Below are 16173 nucleotides of genomic sequence, written 5' to 3'. Positions count from 1 at the left end.
CTGTTGCACCATGTACGGAAAGTTGGCATTGAATTAGATACTATAAGTTACATTCCTGATTAAAAAACACATTTTGTGCTGATTTTTTACTATATTTTAAATAAGTTCTTGTTTGGCTGCTTTGTTAAAAGCTCTGCTCGGTTCTGTAAAACACCAGATCTGCTGCCAGCAGCACTTTAACGGGATTTTAAGAGAACAATTTGCTAATTTGCTACCAAATAAATAGCTTGAAAATAAGGATTTTATCTTTCACAAAAGTGACACCACCTCTGAACATGTCAGTGAAGTTGGTCAACCTGAGACTTAAAAATAAAACAATCAGCTGTTGGTCTGATACTTTCAAAGACCTGTTACTCTGCTGCTTCAGCGGCATTTTATTAGCATCGTCCCACTTTGTTTCTGAGCTCAGCAACTGCTGACATCTTCCCTTATGTTTGCATTTTTCTTCCTTCCCTTATAACAAAATGACATTAAATGTGTATGGCTTTGAATATAAATAAACTTTAATATTTTCTGTCTACTATGAAGCAACTTGGCTAACTATTCTGGACTCGAGAACATGAGAAAATATGTAAATGATCTCCAACAGTGAACACAAAGTTGTTCCTTTGGTACAGCTGGTCGTGCTTCAGTAGAACTGACTGCAGGTGTTTAATATGTAGAATTATCCCCACTGTGTAAACAAAGACCAATGAGGCTCCGAGTGTTGGCAACAGGCCTCCAGGGCGGTTTCAAATCAACAGTGACACCGGGTACAAGCTGAAGTCTGTGCAAGTTTAACGCCAATATAGAAGTCTTCTGTTCAAACAGTGCAAAACATTTAAAGAAGCTTTAGATATAATAGTATATATATATATTTCTAGATATAGAAAAGAAGATATAGAAAAAAACTTATAATATAAAAATAATATTTAGTAAAAAAAATATATAATATAATAATATCTAATATGTATAAATAGATATAAAAAGATATACATATATATATATAAAAATAAAAATATATATATTTTAATAAAAAAATATATCTATGATATATAGATATATATAGATATATTATAAATAAAATATAATATATAGATATATTATATATATATTATATTTTATATATAATATATATATATTAATTAATTATACAAATTAAAAAATATAACAAAATCAGCCAAGTTTTCTTATCCATCCATTTCAGCAACTTGTGTTCCATAAAAAAATTAAACTGGTAAAAAAAAGAGAAAACTGTTTATCAAAAGAGTGTTAAAATATAGGCCCACACCACATTGCATGAATAAATTCATTAAAGTGCTCAAAGATCAAGACTAACAGCTAATAAACTGACACACTGAGAATCACACAAAGAAAAGCCACGCCGAGTGTTAGAGGACACACACGTCAGATGCATTAATGGAGAGCGGCCACCATCCTGAGTGGATTTTGCACATTCAGAAGCTTTCACAAGGCTGCTAATAGCAAAAGGTCAGTTTTTCAGAGGCAAAGAGCTCAGCGGTGTACCTTTCAAAAGCCTTACTCATCATCTGGCTTTATTAATATGTATAAAAGAGTTTTAATAGAAAGATCTGAGAGAAAGAAAAAAGGCGAATTGAAAAGATGTTGAAATTAATAAATTGAGCCGTCACCAGATGGCAATTCTTTTGTTTTGTTCCACTCTCATAGAAAGCCGTCCGTCTGAAGCGAGTCGACCACGCAGAGAAGAGCTGAGACATCGTCGATGCAGGTGGAAACATTCGACCCTCCTCGGTCGCCTTTTGGCTAACGAGGTCGGTGAATTAGAGGCGAGCGACCACAGCTTTCTGAGTGGGGAGTTTTCCACCTGGACAAAGATTGAGATTTGTTTTTAAAGTTCCCCTAAAGAAAGAAAACACTATTTATTAAACTGACGGCTTGTTTCGTACCGAGAGTGTCTTCCAACGAGTTCACCATCACCCTGTTGACCTTTAACGTCGCCTGCTCCACTCTGAGGTAAAAACATTGAACGGTTATTTTTCAGGGGGACTATTTCTTTATTAGAAAGTAGTTCCAGTGAAAATGATTATCCAGAGTAAATAAAACCCAAACTATCTTCACGGCTACAAAATCTAATGTTTTCTCACTTACCCATCAGCTGGCTGCTTGTTCTACATGACCTATACATATTGATATGATCCTACAGATCAAATCATTCATTAAGCTAATAGGTATCAACACACCTACTTCACACACCATATGTGTGGTATTCAATTATTTAGGGGGTCCAGAGGATGTTTTTAAAGTGTTCTTAGCTGTCAATCCAAACGATCAGGGACACAAGGATGATCAAAACCAACATACCCTTGGACTTTCCGTACCGCTCCAATTCTTAGCAAAGCTGCCAGAGAGTTCTTCTGCAGGTCAGACGACAACACCTCAGTGTATCTTAATCTACCTGGACGACACACACACACACACACACACACACACACACACACACACACACACACACACACACACACACACACACACACACACACACACACACACACACACACACACACACACACACACACACACACACACACACACACACACAATTAATACATTTTGTAGAAGGCCGATGTACAAACACAAGCAGGAATACATTTAAAAAGGGAGAAACCTTCGAGAAGATGTTTGATGATGAACTTCCGGACGGCAGGAATAAATAGTTTTTCTGTCAGAGTCTCAGTGACCTCTTCACAGAGGAACCTGCACACCACCTGAGACCACACACACACACACACACACACAGACACACAGACACACACACACACAGACACCTCTTAAAACTGATGTGTTAACAGCGCCCTCTAGTGGACATGTGCAGTATAACACACACACTCAAAGATATCCTATAAAGTCAATGACACTAAATTGATATTTGATGCAGATTAGAAACAGCCACTGGGCTTTAACAAAGCGTGACATGAGAAACTGTTTCACCTGGTAAAATGTTAAAACTAAATGAAATGTTGCCATTTCAAATCTAACAAAATTTCAGGAGCTTTAATTCAATGTGCAGATACTGCTTTTTCTTCCACTGATTATATTGTGCATGCAGCTACACGTGCGTCTCACCTGGTATCCTTGTAAGAAGGGATCCAGCATGTTGCTGAGGAAGGCCAGAGTTCTGTGTCCTCCTTCTGTTACCAGAACCTCCTGCTGGGTCACCTGCAGAGCTCCAGTCTTCCCCAGCAGGTAACAGGCCTCCTCGAAGTCCTGCAGGACACGCAGCACGAGTGACATACAGTACATCAATTATTTACTAGAGTGTTGGTCACAACAGTAGATAAATATCCTCACCTGCACTGTAGCTCCTGGACAGAGGATGAACTCATTGGAGAACATGTTTCTGAGGAAGCTGAAACTGTTGAAGACCTCCTCTGCAAAACACACATGAATAACATGCAGGAGAACCAGCCAACGTGCATTTTAACGCCTTATATTGTTGTTTTTTTAGGTGGCTGAAAAGGTTTTGCTGATGGACCAGCCCACAGCTGCTTTAATCCTGTGCCCGTACTCCTTTTTATTTCTCCAAACTAAAGGCTTGCCGACCGCCATCGACCGCATATACACTGAAAATGGATAAGAACCTCATAAAACCTCCACTTTGAAATATCCAGGAGCTTTTCAGTCTTACGTTTCTGGCAGGAGGAGGCGGTGTGGATGGCTGAGGCCAGCAGAGCCGGTCGGACGAAGATGTGCAGCGCCTGGTTCCTGTAGGAGGCGCAGGAGAGGACGGTGACTGCCCGGCTCAACAGCTCCTCTTCCTGTGTGACGGAGCTGTGAGGCTCCCCGGGCCCCGCTGGTGCTCCGGCTTTAAGACAAAGTTTATATTCAGAAAACTAAAAACTACTGTCAAAAAGTCAAAATGCATCCCACCTTTGCTCAAACACTTTCTGAGCACATTACTTAAACTATGATAACAGTTCAGTACAGACTGCAAATATACTTGTTTATGTGTAAATGAAAGCTAGATGCCTTAAATGTACTCTGTTGCTTAACTTTGAAGAATTGCCCAGATGTTCCAAATGACACATCAATGAAAAGCAAACGAACAAACAACACGAACCTGGTTCCACTGCCAGCTGGACTCGTCCCTCACAGATCCTCACTAGACCTCGATGCAGAGACAGACTGGAGGAAACTACCTCTGATGGAGGAATGTGCTCTGAAGGACAGAAAGAAAAGTCCGAACCAAGAAGAAGAAGATCATATCTCCATATAATATATATAAGAAATGAGTGCGTCTACAAACAGATGCATTATTCTCTTGTCTGTGCAGTTTACACACAATGTTAACTGTTCCAGTAGGTGCTAGAAGTGTATTTCAATTTATAGAAATTATTTACATTAAATTACTTACATTAAATTATTTAAATTAAAGTATTTACATTAAATTATTTAAATTAAATTATTTAAATTAAATGATTTACATTGAATAATTTATATCTAATTATTTATATTTAATTATTTACATTTAATTAAATTACATTAAATTTTACTGTTTATAATTTGCTCTTATCTTCAAGTTAAATGTCTTGCCTCAGTACAAATCATATCTCTTTAACAGTCAAATTTGAGGGGATTCTTGTCGAAAATATCTAACAAAAACAATTCAAAATCATTTAAAATATCATGATCACATTTATATCTGAAATGTAAATATTGATCATCGTCACAAATTCAGTTTTGGTCATGATCGAGCACTTAATCCAGATTATTTGCCTCTTAAAACCCCCCACCAATAATCTAAAACACCACATGTTAAACTGGCAGAGCGCCAGCAGTGTGTTTTTATTTGAACACTTAAATACTGGGCTCATACCGGGCCAGTGGAGGAAGGCTCCGTACTGCCGGGAAACATCCCGGAGCCACACGGCTTGTGCGGTCAGCTCGTCGACTGCCATCCCTTGCGTCTGGTTCTGGTGGTGGTTCTGGAGCAGCAGGGAGGCCAGAAGGACCCACGGCGCCAGGACCATGTTCTCCTCCTGGGCCCGCACCAGCCTGTAGGCCGAGTCGTTCACAAAGCTGTTGATGTCCTCGCCGGTCCTCCTGGGGATGTGTCTGCAAATACAAAGCTGAACAGTTCATTCATGTTTTTAAAACGTTTAAGACGATGACGGGACGATGACGAGACGGTGACTGGACGATGGCGAGACGGTGACGAGACGGTGACGGTGACGGGACGATGACGAGACGGTGACGGGACGATGACGAGAAGGTGACGGGACGATGACGGGACGATGACGAGACGGTGACGGGACGATGACGGGACGATGACGGGACGATGACGGGACGATGACGAGACGATGACGAGACGATGACGATGACAGAACGATGGCGAGAAGATGACGGGACGATGACGGGACGATGACGAGACGATGACAGAACGATGGCGAGAAGATGACGGGACGATGACGGGACGATGACGAGACGATGACAGAACGATGGCGAGAAGATGACGGGACGATGACGAACACAAGATACAGTTCTGATACTGAACACATGTTTTAGATAAGTGCAGGCTTCAGCAGTTTTCAGGAATAGAAATAGAAAGTGTAGATTATGTAGGAACATTATTGCAGGAGCACGACAGAGGGGAAACTGCAAACATTGACTGTGTGTGATCTGTGCTGCTATAACTACCTGCTGCAGAGAAACATTCAACTGCAAAACATTTCACTTAGCTGAAGCCCTCTGGCCTTCGTCTTCCAGAGAAGAACACAGCTGTACTGACTGATCAGTGCTCCGACACTAAAGGGCAAGTTCAACAATGGATTGTGCGTCGTCTGCACCTGCTGTCTGCCCGGCTTCAAGGTCCCGTTCACAAAACATAATGTGCAAATGAAATTACAGCACAAACGCGGCCGTAAAGCTTTGCTGCCGAGTGCGTGATGCTCTCTTCTTGCATCTGATATAAACACTTCACCCTTTGCAGGTGCTTTGAGAATGAGTGTATTTGTGTCTTGTGTGTGCAGGTTTAGCAGCCTCGTCACCCTTTTGTTTTGTTCAAATTCAGTAACAGTTACGTACAGACACGAGGTGCATCATGAGATCTCTTCATGTTCTGTTGGACCACACACACACACACACACACACACACACACACACACACACACACACACACACACACACACACACACACACACACACCGTGTCGTTGGTATATCGTACCTTGGTTGCTGGTTGAACTGGCAGCGGTTAACTTTGCCTTCGGATAAACTTCTAACAGACACAGGTTGACCGAAGTACACATGGATACTGCCGTAGTCTTCACTGAGGACCTTTCTGGCTTTGAACAGACCCTGCATCAGGAGGGAAGCAGAACATGTGTACAGGCAAAGTATGACTCACACAGGTTTTGCACGACCATGAATAGTTATTGTGTGTTTTCCTGGTTTACACACACAAGATGTTGAAACTCACTGAAGTGGACTCCTTGGGTTTGGGGATACCCAGCAGCTCTCTGGCATAAAGCGTCTCCTCCAGGATCCTCTCGTAGCTGATGCTGACCGGTACCACGTGAACATCGAACACCTCGCCTTTAAGGAACGGATCCATGACTATATTCAACAGACCTGGAGGACACACGGGGGAGGGGGACAGTCAGGGGAGCGGATGTGGGGAATATTTGCAGAACTGTGTCAAAATAATGACAAAATACTTTGATATCTTTACTTAATATGGATTCTGGGATTCATGTTCAGGTGCTGGCAGGAGAAGCTACATGTGAAGCTCTGAGAGTTTAAAGTGTTCTTGTAACTTACCCAACTTTGGAGTCAAAGACTTGGACGTCCGGCTTCTGGTCCCTTCTAGGAAAAACTCAACGGGTGCATATCCATTCTGCAAACCAAACGCAAAAACCTCAAATCAGCTGTATGGACAATCACTCTCTCATTGAGCGCTGTGAGCCAATTAAAGAACAGGGCTTTCGTGCGACTCACATTTATTGCTTTTAGGAATATCTTCCTCACCTTGAGCATGGTCTTGACGTACTCTGAGAAGAGAGTCCAGTACAGTTTGTCTCCGCCAAACGACCTCCGGATAAAAAAAGCTCCAGACATCCGCAGCATCTCCCCAATAAATTTCATCCCCATGAAGTCTGCAGGAACAAGCAAACTGCAGGTTTACGTACACACAGTGATGGTGCATTACAAATACCTTTAAAAAAGGCAGAATGAGTAGGATGTGTTGGTTTGTAAACAAGGCTTCTGGAGCTCGCCAGCGGGTAACATTAACCCCAGATTTACTCTCGTTTGGGAACAAACTTTATCCTCCTGGGGTTTCGCTTCGCTATATTTTGTCAGCGCTGTGTCCGCCAGTTCTGTAGCTTCCTCTTGGCTGCGTGCTTATGATCTGGGACCTGGTTGCTACGTGTTTATAGAGGTGTTATTACTCAGTGTAGACAGTCTTGCTCATTTCGATGCTTACCCATGCCGGCAGCGATGACAGGCAGAGACAGATCGTAGGTGAACAGGATGTATGACATCAGCAGGAAGTCCATGTAACTACGGTGACTGGGCAGCAGGACTACCGGGTGCTCCTGAATGGCCTGCTGGAGCTAACAACACAGCAAGCCACAGATTAGGAGTGTATTTGTATATGCATCCTCTTCTTCATGGTGCTTTTAAGTTTCCCCTCACACACTCACACTCACTCACACACACACACACACACACACACACACACCACACACTCACACTCACACTCACAGTGTCCCGTGTGCGTTCTCACCCTCTGGATGCCCTCTTCGTTCACACAGATGCTCCTGAACAAGGTTTTAAACACCTTGCAGAGTGTGAAGGCGAAGAAGCGAACGGTGCTGAGCTGCAGACAGTGAGCCATCTCCTCCAAGATGGCCGACGCCTGCACCTGGACGTCAGCAGTCGTCCTGCCCGTCTCTTTGGACAGCTTGACAATTCAAAAGGAAATGTCAGCGTTGTTGGCAATAAAAATCTTAGATCTCAGGCTCCCTCCAACAATGCTCACTACTTGTGTGTAAAAAGAAAATCACAAAAGTCCAATTGGGTTTTTTTTTGTGAGGGTTATATTGTTGTCATCTTATTGTTGTGTTTGATATATGTATTAGGGTTAGGTCTCAGGTTTGTCCAAAAATGCTCAAACTAATATGTATAAAAACAAATTATCGCAAGTAAAAATTGGGAAAAAAAAAAAAATATATAGTGATAAATTCTAAACATATACATTTAAATAGTTATACAGATCTAAAGTAATTGCAAATTACATAAACTGTAATGTAAACAGGAATGTAGTAAATGTATACGAGCTACAAGTTAAATGCAATAGCCTTAAAAGTTCTACTTTTTAGTTGCTAATGTAATATTTCTGCTAGAAATGTTGGAAACAATTCCCATTAATTATCTATAAAAGGTGTACATGTAATTCTTTCCTCAAAAGATGATGAATTAAATCACGTCATCTACATAAAGAGGATAACTTTCCGCAAAGCTGCTTTTGCTCATTTTTGTCCAATGCATCAAATCGATGCAGAAATGGCTCAAAAACAGAACTTCTCCTGACTAACCTGCCAACGTTCGAGTGTAATCTTGGGAGCACATTCATCAGGTGTAAGCAAGATGATATCCTGTCAGACAACCTCTCATGTACCTGATTGATGACATAGTGAAGCTGATCAGACTGAAGCACCATGCTCTTCAGCATGCCGGATTTACACGGCGCCACTCCTTTATACAGAACCGGAGCGTAACATCTGAGGGCGTATCTCAGGTCGCTGGAGTTCCTCCTCTCCTCCAAAATGTCCTCAAAGTCGTCTCTCTTCTTCAGCATAGGGTCTCGATGCTATTAAAGACAAAAACATCGCACTACGTTAGAATCTGACAGATCCATATTTATCATATTTGTCTGTTTGTCAGCAGGATTACGGAAAAACTACGAGCTCCTTTTACATGAAAGTTTCTATAAGGGTGTGGCATGATCCAAGGAAGAACACATTCAATTTGGGGGTGGATCCGAATCACGGGGGCGGACAGGCATATTATTTTTCACTCAGGCATCAAGAATTTTAATTAGGTAAAAGCAGAAAAGTATTATAATGTTGTAGCTTGTAGGTGGAGCTAATCTTCACTGCAATTTATTACATTAATATTGCATTTTACATGCAATTAAAAAGGTGCACTGCCTTTAATTATTTTCCACCTCTGCAAGATAGGATAGAAAACTAGAAGGTATCATATTGTGTGGAAAGCAGTATTGGGAAACACTGGGTTGCATCTTTTAAACGGATGAACATCAGTATACTGTTGGAAATCCTGCACAATTGCAGCATTAAAGCACAACGACCGAAACCCAAAGAGTGGTAGGCTACAGCTTTGGTTACATCACAACAAGAAGTCCTGCAGGCTGCATGCATACAGAAATGTAATGAGGCCATGGCTTGGAACATATTCCCAGGGTCATATGTTCCCCAGCTCAATATTCACTTCATATGTCACCTTAAGGAGACATTACAAAAGGCTGTTATGTTGTCAGCAATGTTTTCCCCAAGAGCAAATGCTCAGTGTTTTCTTCCCTGATTCAATATGTTGAAATCACCCACAGTTATACTACTGATGTCACTCCTTGAAACCTACGCCCTCAAATTAACGCGCAAGACAGTTTCATTTTATTCTTTAGACATTGATACCGTCACAGTGGCCGAATGGATTTTTCGCATTCAAACTGCATCTGAAACGTCCATCTATGTTATGTTATTTTGCTATTTTAACTGTGAAGATAGTCTTAACAAATCTCGTATAATGTTAGTCTTTATCAATAAAATAGGACCCTGGTTATATAGCTTAACAGTTTCATAGCAGTGAAAGATGTCGCAAAGCAACAAACTAAAATGAACAGACAGAACTATTTATTTTGAAGCTGTGTTGTTACATAAGTATTTATGCATTTGGGTTTCACCTGTTTGCATGAAATGTCAAAAGGTGAGCACTGAGCTACAGCAGAGCTAGCCACGTTAGCTTAGCTCCCTGTCAAGCAAAGAAAAGCATACATACCGAATAAACTGCGATAGATGCCATTCTTTGTCACACTTTACAAACTCATACACGATTCATCCAGTGAAGTTATAAGTGCAGGGATGTTTGTACGGCTCTTGTCCCTTGATATCTTGAAATATAAACACTTGTAGGTGATAGCAGCAGCTAGAGAACTTAACATGGGCGTGTACACTGCCACTTCCGCAACTACGGCAGCCGGAAAGGATCAACCCGCCCGGTTGTCCCACGTGTTTCTACAGTTTGTTGTCATTCGGCTGTATTCGTAAAGTCGCGATAAATTAGCAAGTGTTTTTTGCTTTTATCCTGCTTGTACCATTAGCTTAAAATGAACGGCAAAGAAGACGAAGATTGTTTGTTTCTTGAGAACGTTTTGGATCAACTTTATGAGTTTGGTAAGTGCTGTTAGCTCGGTATGCTAGCTTTACTAGCATACTTTAAAGGCTGGTGTTGTCAGTTAATTCTGTCTTATTTGTTTCACCGTGTGTCCGCTGGCACAATATGACTGTTAAAAGCAAAAATGACGTATTCGTTGTGTTGCTTATGATCATTTTACTCAGTAAAATGATTGAATTGACGTTATTGTTAGCCAATGTTAGCTCTATCGCATAATAACTTACATCCATGGTCACCTTTCTCTAAAAGCATGAATACAGTCAATCATCGTGAGTCGTTAGTGAACCTAGCAGGTTTACCCATGGTTTATTACACATTCAGTAAAAACAATTCTAATAATAGTAAGCACTAACAAACGAATGCAAACAATACACCCAGTTGTTTTTAATTCTGTACACCAGCAGAATCTAATGCAATGAAATACAATCAATAACTACAACCTCAATAAGGAACATATAGTTGTATACCGGTATGTAGTTATAACACCTGACAGTGTCAATCAAACCTGCAAATTATTAGCTTTGCAAAGGTGTCATTTATGAGTTGTCATATTGCATTGCTTAGATTGTAATATGAAATGTATAAATGTGTACTTACAGAGACACATGGTGACATCATATTCAGTTGTTTCCTCGTGTGTTGACTGGAAAGGTTTCATGTATGCTCATGTTGTTGACCGATGCAGATGATGGACTGACATCAAAAAAGAAGCTCAAGTCTCAGAAGAAGAACAAACGAAAGAGATGTGAGGAAGAGGAGGAGGAGGAGGAGGAGGAGGAAGAGTTCAGTGCAGTCAAGGATATCTGCAGTGACAGTGAGGAGCAAGCAGATCGTGTTGGGACTGAAACCCAGCAGCAACAAGTGAAGAGTGAACAAACAGGTGGGCGGCACCAACACCACTCACATGTGAGGGAGACTTAATGTCCTCCACTGTCATGTTGATGTTTTAAAATGCTGACTTAGCATCCGTACATGTGCACAGCTGTCATTCAAATGTGTTTTTCAAACTCTCCAGCTTCCACCACTCAGTTTAGTACATCCTGTCTTACTCAGGTCCAATCATCCGACAGGTGAGCCAGGTGGAGGTTGTGACATTTCAGGACCCCAGAAAAAACCCGAAAACTAAGTGGAAGCCAGCCCCCGACAAAATGCCTGTAAGTCTTTGCTACTTTACCTCGCTGAGTGTACTTAGACGCATGACATGAAGCATAAATAGGAATGCAACTTGATCTGACTGTTTCAATGAATTGATTAATCGTTTAATCTATAAAATGTTAAAAAGCCGGAGGAGATGTATTTATATCACTATTTTATTCAGCCAATTGTCTTCTTTCCTCTCTCCTCTCATCTACTCTCCTCCTCTCGTCTACTCTCCTCTCCTCTTGTATACTTTCCTCTCCTCTGCTCTCCTCTCCCCTCCTCTCTCCCCCTCTCCCCTCCTCACCTCTCCTCTCCTCTCGTATCCTCTCCCCTCCCCTCCCCTCCTCTCCCCTCCTCACCTCTCCCCTCTGGTTATGTGCTTCATGTGCTTCATGTGTCTTCACTTCAAGGCCCCTCAGAAGATAACCGAGAAGAAGGAAAGCGACCCGCTAGAAGAACTAAATTTGGAAAAGGTGACAGTTTGGTCACATTTTACTTTTATACGTTTGTTCTTTGAGATGTTACGTTTGAACTTTCAGTCTGTGAATTGTTTCTTCTCATGGCTTCACGTTGTCGCTGCCTTGCTATGTGGAAATTATGATTTTGGGATTCTGTAATTAACATAATTTATTGTATTGTATTTATGTGTTTGTGTTTGTCGTCAGGCTCGTCTTGAGGTCCATCGGTTTGGAATCACCGGCTACAAGAAGGAGCAGCAGCGTGTGTTTGAGCAGGACCGAGCAGTCATGCTGGGAGCCAGGGTAAGGGTGACTGCTGTTAGTGTACATATTTAAATAGCATCACAACCTTTTTAAAAAGTTGATTCACAACTTTGATTATCGTCTCTTAAATCAGCCTCCAAAGAAGAACTACGTCAACTACAAGATGCTGCAGCAGCAGATCAAAGAGAAGAAGCAGAAAGCAAAGGAGGACGTTCAGCCGGTAACACCTGCACACTTTACTCATCATAACTGCATGTGTTTTGTTATTAAAAGTGATACATTTACATTAAATGAACACATTTTGAAACAGATTAAAATAAACAATACATTGTTCTGTAGGACCTGAAGAAAAAGAAGAAGCCGAGTAATCAAAGGTGGGTGAGACGGACATTTCTTAACACATCTGTAAACATTTTAGAAAATACAGCACTAGTGCTCTGATATGTAACACAATGAACAGATTTTTATACAGGCTGTCCTGTCACATCTGCTATCTCCACCAGGAACAAGAAGAAGAAGGTGAGCTCTGGCTCTGCCTCTGCTTCTGGTTCTGGCTCGGCTCCCTCGGGTCAGGTGGGCCGCTTCAAGAATGGCATGCTGATCCTCAGCTCCAAGGAGATCCAGAAGATCAAAAGCAACAAAAGGCGCAAATAGGTGAGTGTGTTCTTCTAGACCCCGAGTCAGGACACCTACAGGTCTCCTCTTGGGACTTAAAGGGATAGTTCGGATTATTTAAAGTGGCGTTGTACGAGGTACGTCCATCCACAGTCAGTGTGTTACCTACAGGTGGTCGGTAGCAGACAGGACAAGCTAAGCAATATACTGCTGTGCAGCAGCAAGACATATTTTAGACACCTAAACAAGTTTAATTGTACGCTATGTTTAGAATATTTTACAGCTTCACTTTGTCGACAGACTGCCCTTTCCAACGGGGAACTGAAGCTGTTATCTATGCTGGCTTCAAAGTTACCAGACTCCATTGACAAAACATACATTTTAACTTGCAGAACAAAGAAGTTGCTGGTCTAACGCTGCCTCAATCAGTTAGTGTGTTTGTGTTATTGTGTGACTTTGGTGATTTGGAACTAACCCTTTAAAACACCAAGTTCAAACACAAACACAGACGCACTAACGGATTGAGGCAGCAGTTGACTAGCAACCCCCGTGTTCTGTGGGGTAAAATGACTGTTTTTGTCAAAGGAGTCTGGTTGTTTTTAAGAGAGCCTAGATAACGGCCTCAGTTTCCCGTCAGAAAGGGAGGAAAATACTCTAAATATAGCTTTTTTATACATTTTGCTGCTACACCACTACATTACTTCTTCAGGTCCTCCAAACTGTGTACACCGACTATGGATAAGTACCTCATGCAAACCCACTTCCAATAACACAAGTTATCCCTGAAGGGTTAATGTTTGAAATGGAGTAAGTAAAGGTTAAACATTGTGGTCGCTGAGAGGTGTCTGTGTTTATTGTTGCAGGTGAGCGATTAAATCCTCCAGGATGGGAAAACATAAAGTACCACACAAACACACAGTCAGAGACTCGGCTTCCTGCAGGACCGTTTGGAGCTGTGAGGCTGATTTCCAGAGGACTTGTCTGCAGGAAAGAATAAAGCCGTTACTGGAGACAGACTGCTGAGTCAAGGATTTAACGCTCACAGCGGCAGGACGTCAATGCACCAAACTAGAGACTTCTGTCGAATCATTTTCCATCACGGTTAATTTATTTTTGTTTTTATAAATGACCAAAAAAAAGACATTTCAGTTTCTCTTGTTTTACACATCTTGTAATACAAACGTCGTGGGCAACCAACGCACAAATGAAGCCATACAAGAGCTTAGATGCTTATAATTTCTTTGTTTCTGGCTGGGTTGGTAGTCTTCTTAGCAAACCAGTGAAAGATGACAGGGTGCTCGCCCATGCCCGTGTAAATCACTCTCAAAGATCTCAAGATAACGTAAACATTGAAAACATAGCTTTAGCATGAGCTCTTACCAGATATAAAGTGGACGCCACACACACGGGTGAATTGTGCTTTTTCTTCTGTTAAATCCTCACGAGTTATGTTGCTAAACCACAGTTTACGGCGTTCGGTAGACAGCAACTCATCCCTCTTTTGTGGATCGTTGTATTTGATGATTTTAGGAAATCTAAAGAACCGTTTCTCTGGGTCACGAGTAGCGGTATGACCACAAGTATACACTGCGCACAAGATTGGCATTTTCTTTCAATCTTAGACGTTTAAATACAAAGAAAATTATGAAGCGTTGCAGCAAATCACACGTGAACAGCCGCCATCTTGGTTGTGTATAGCATCCAACATGGTTGACTTCCGGTTTGGGAAATAAGCGTGACGTCACATGCACAGGAAGAATTCCACCTTGTGGATTGTTTTGCCTGTTTTAGAATAGTTTTTTATAAAATAAAAAATGTTTTTACATAAGATTTGAGTCTGAAATTAAAGGTCATTAATTGTGTCCATTTTCAGCTTCATACTTGTATTTTTGTTTCCTACTAAAACCTGTTTACATGTTTTAATGTTTTTTTAAAAAGCAGATTATTTTAGCTACTGTCTCTTTAAGGCCTCCTCTCGTAAATGCGCCACTCTGCACGTGGTCATTCGGGAAAGACTCGTGACCCTCCGGTTCCCAAAGCAAGTCCCTGCAGACTGAGCTACTGACGCGCATTGATTGCATTGCGAGGGAAATACGGCGCACCTTTGCAAAAGTAGTTCTCAAAGGGTGGAGATACTAAGATGCGGGCGGTGTGTTCTAAGAGCCTGCACGTGACGTATTGTTGACGCTCCAGATGTTCTAATAATAAGTGTTTCTCATAATATGACCCTAAAATAATCCAGCCTCCTTCCATCATCTGCAATCTTTTATTTCACTTTTACAAAAAAAAAACTCTTAAAAAACCTCTTAAAAAACCTCTTAAAAAAACTCTTGCCACACATAAAAAGTAAATATCAAAGCTCACAGATGTAACACACAGACACATAGGACCGATTGTACAAGGGAGATAAATATATTTACACATGTTTACACAGAAAATACACAATATTTGACATATTTACAACAGTCACACGGAGTATATTCGTCACGCACAGCAACAGCACATTACGGAGCATTCTCAAACATTACACGTCCACAGTGAACAAACAGGAACTGTGTTTTTCTGGGTTGAAATTAACTGTAAAGAAAGACTTTGGCTCCAGACTTCACTGTGCATGTTTATCAAAACTAGTTCAGTAAAATGCATTGGTCTTTATTTCACTTTGTTTTAACGTAGCTGTCGGGTCCATATAGATTCTCATTTTGCATTATTTCAAAAGGAAAATGTATTTAAATATACAGGATCTCCTTAAAAAATGGTGAAAATATATCATTTTAAAGAAGACATCTTTTCTGTGATTCATCCTCCGCATGGTGTATCAACATATTCTGATTGGCAGTTGAACGAGAGACGTTTTACCGTACAGGATATTGAATAACAGCTAACAATCATGCAAGTGTTTGGATCAAAATGGGCGTCAACTAGGCGTTTACAATGTACACATGTCCTTTCTTTGAGAGCAACGAGCATCGACACTTATATAGTAGCTGCGGAACTTTACAGGCGTGTCAGCCGGCTTGTCGGCTTTTCTTATGGGTGCAAAATGATTCTGATACCGACCAACAACTGGCTGGTTGTTGCTATTTACTTTGCACAATCCAGATCTCAGAGGATGAACTCTTTTTGTTCATTGCACAACATTTCCTCTCGTGCCTCCTCCTCACTTTTTGCAAACATAGCTAATTAGAGAATGCAAAGTTCTGAGAAAGTTGTGGTGCGATGGCTGAAAAGCTGCTGCAGAAATGCATGTAGCTAGACTGCGT

General features: G+C 41.2%; 2 protein-coding genes across 2 annotated transcripts; one reads left to right on the top strand and one right to left on the bottom strand.

Annotated features, from left to right (window-relative positions):
* Positions 1–1162: 1162 nt before the first annotated feature.
* Positions 1163–10250, bottom strand: gnpat (glyceronephosphate O-acyltransferase). The gene is made up of 17 exons (XM_029425908.1): positions 10038–10250; positions 8638–8829; positions 7744–7920; positions 7441–7570; positions 6984–7111; positions 6777–6852; positions 6436–6587; positions 6184–6314; positions 4835–5073; positions 4079–4177; positions 3647–3823; positions 3310–3389; positions 3085–3225; positions 2627–2726; positions 2323–2416; positions 1908–1969; positions 1163–1825 (listed from the first exon to the last, which is right to left on the bottom strand). The coding sequence occupies exons 1-17, from the start codon at positions 10059–10061 to the stop codon at positions 1782–1784; spliced, it is 2046 nt and encodes a 681-aa protein (XP_029281768.1). The 5' UTR covers positions 10062–10250; the 3' UTR covers positions 1163–1781.
* LOC115003970 (uncharacterized protein C1orf131 homolog) lies at positions 10220–14207 on the top strand. The gene is made up of 9 exons (XM_029425909.1): positions 10220–10432; positions 11119–11313; positions 11487–11587; positions 11984–12046; positions 12239–12334; positions 12429–12515; positions 12635–12669; positions 12799–12949; positions 13774–14207. Exons 1-8 carry the CDS (start codon positions 10366–10368, stop codon positions 12947–12949), a joined length of 795 nt encoding a protein of 264 aa, XP_029281769.1. The 5' UTR covers positions 10220–10365; the 3' UTR covers positions 13774–14207.
* Positions 14208–16173: the final 1966 nt, after the last annotated feature.

This window comes from Cottoperca gobio, chromosome 24 (assembly GCF_900634415.1).
Source record: "Cottoperca gobio chromosome 24, fCotGob3.1, whole genome shotgun sequence".
Taxonomy (NCBI): Eukaryota; Metazoa; Chordata; class Actinopteri; order Perciformes; family Bovichtidae; genus Cottoperca; species Cottoperca gobio.
The sequence above is the reverse complement of the archived record's forward strand: the minus strand, read 5'-3'. Positions and strand labels throughout refer to the sequence as shown.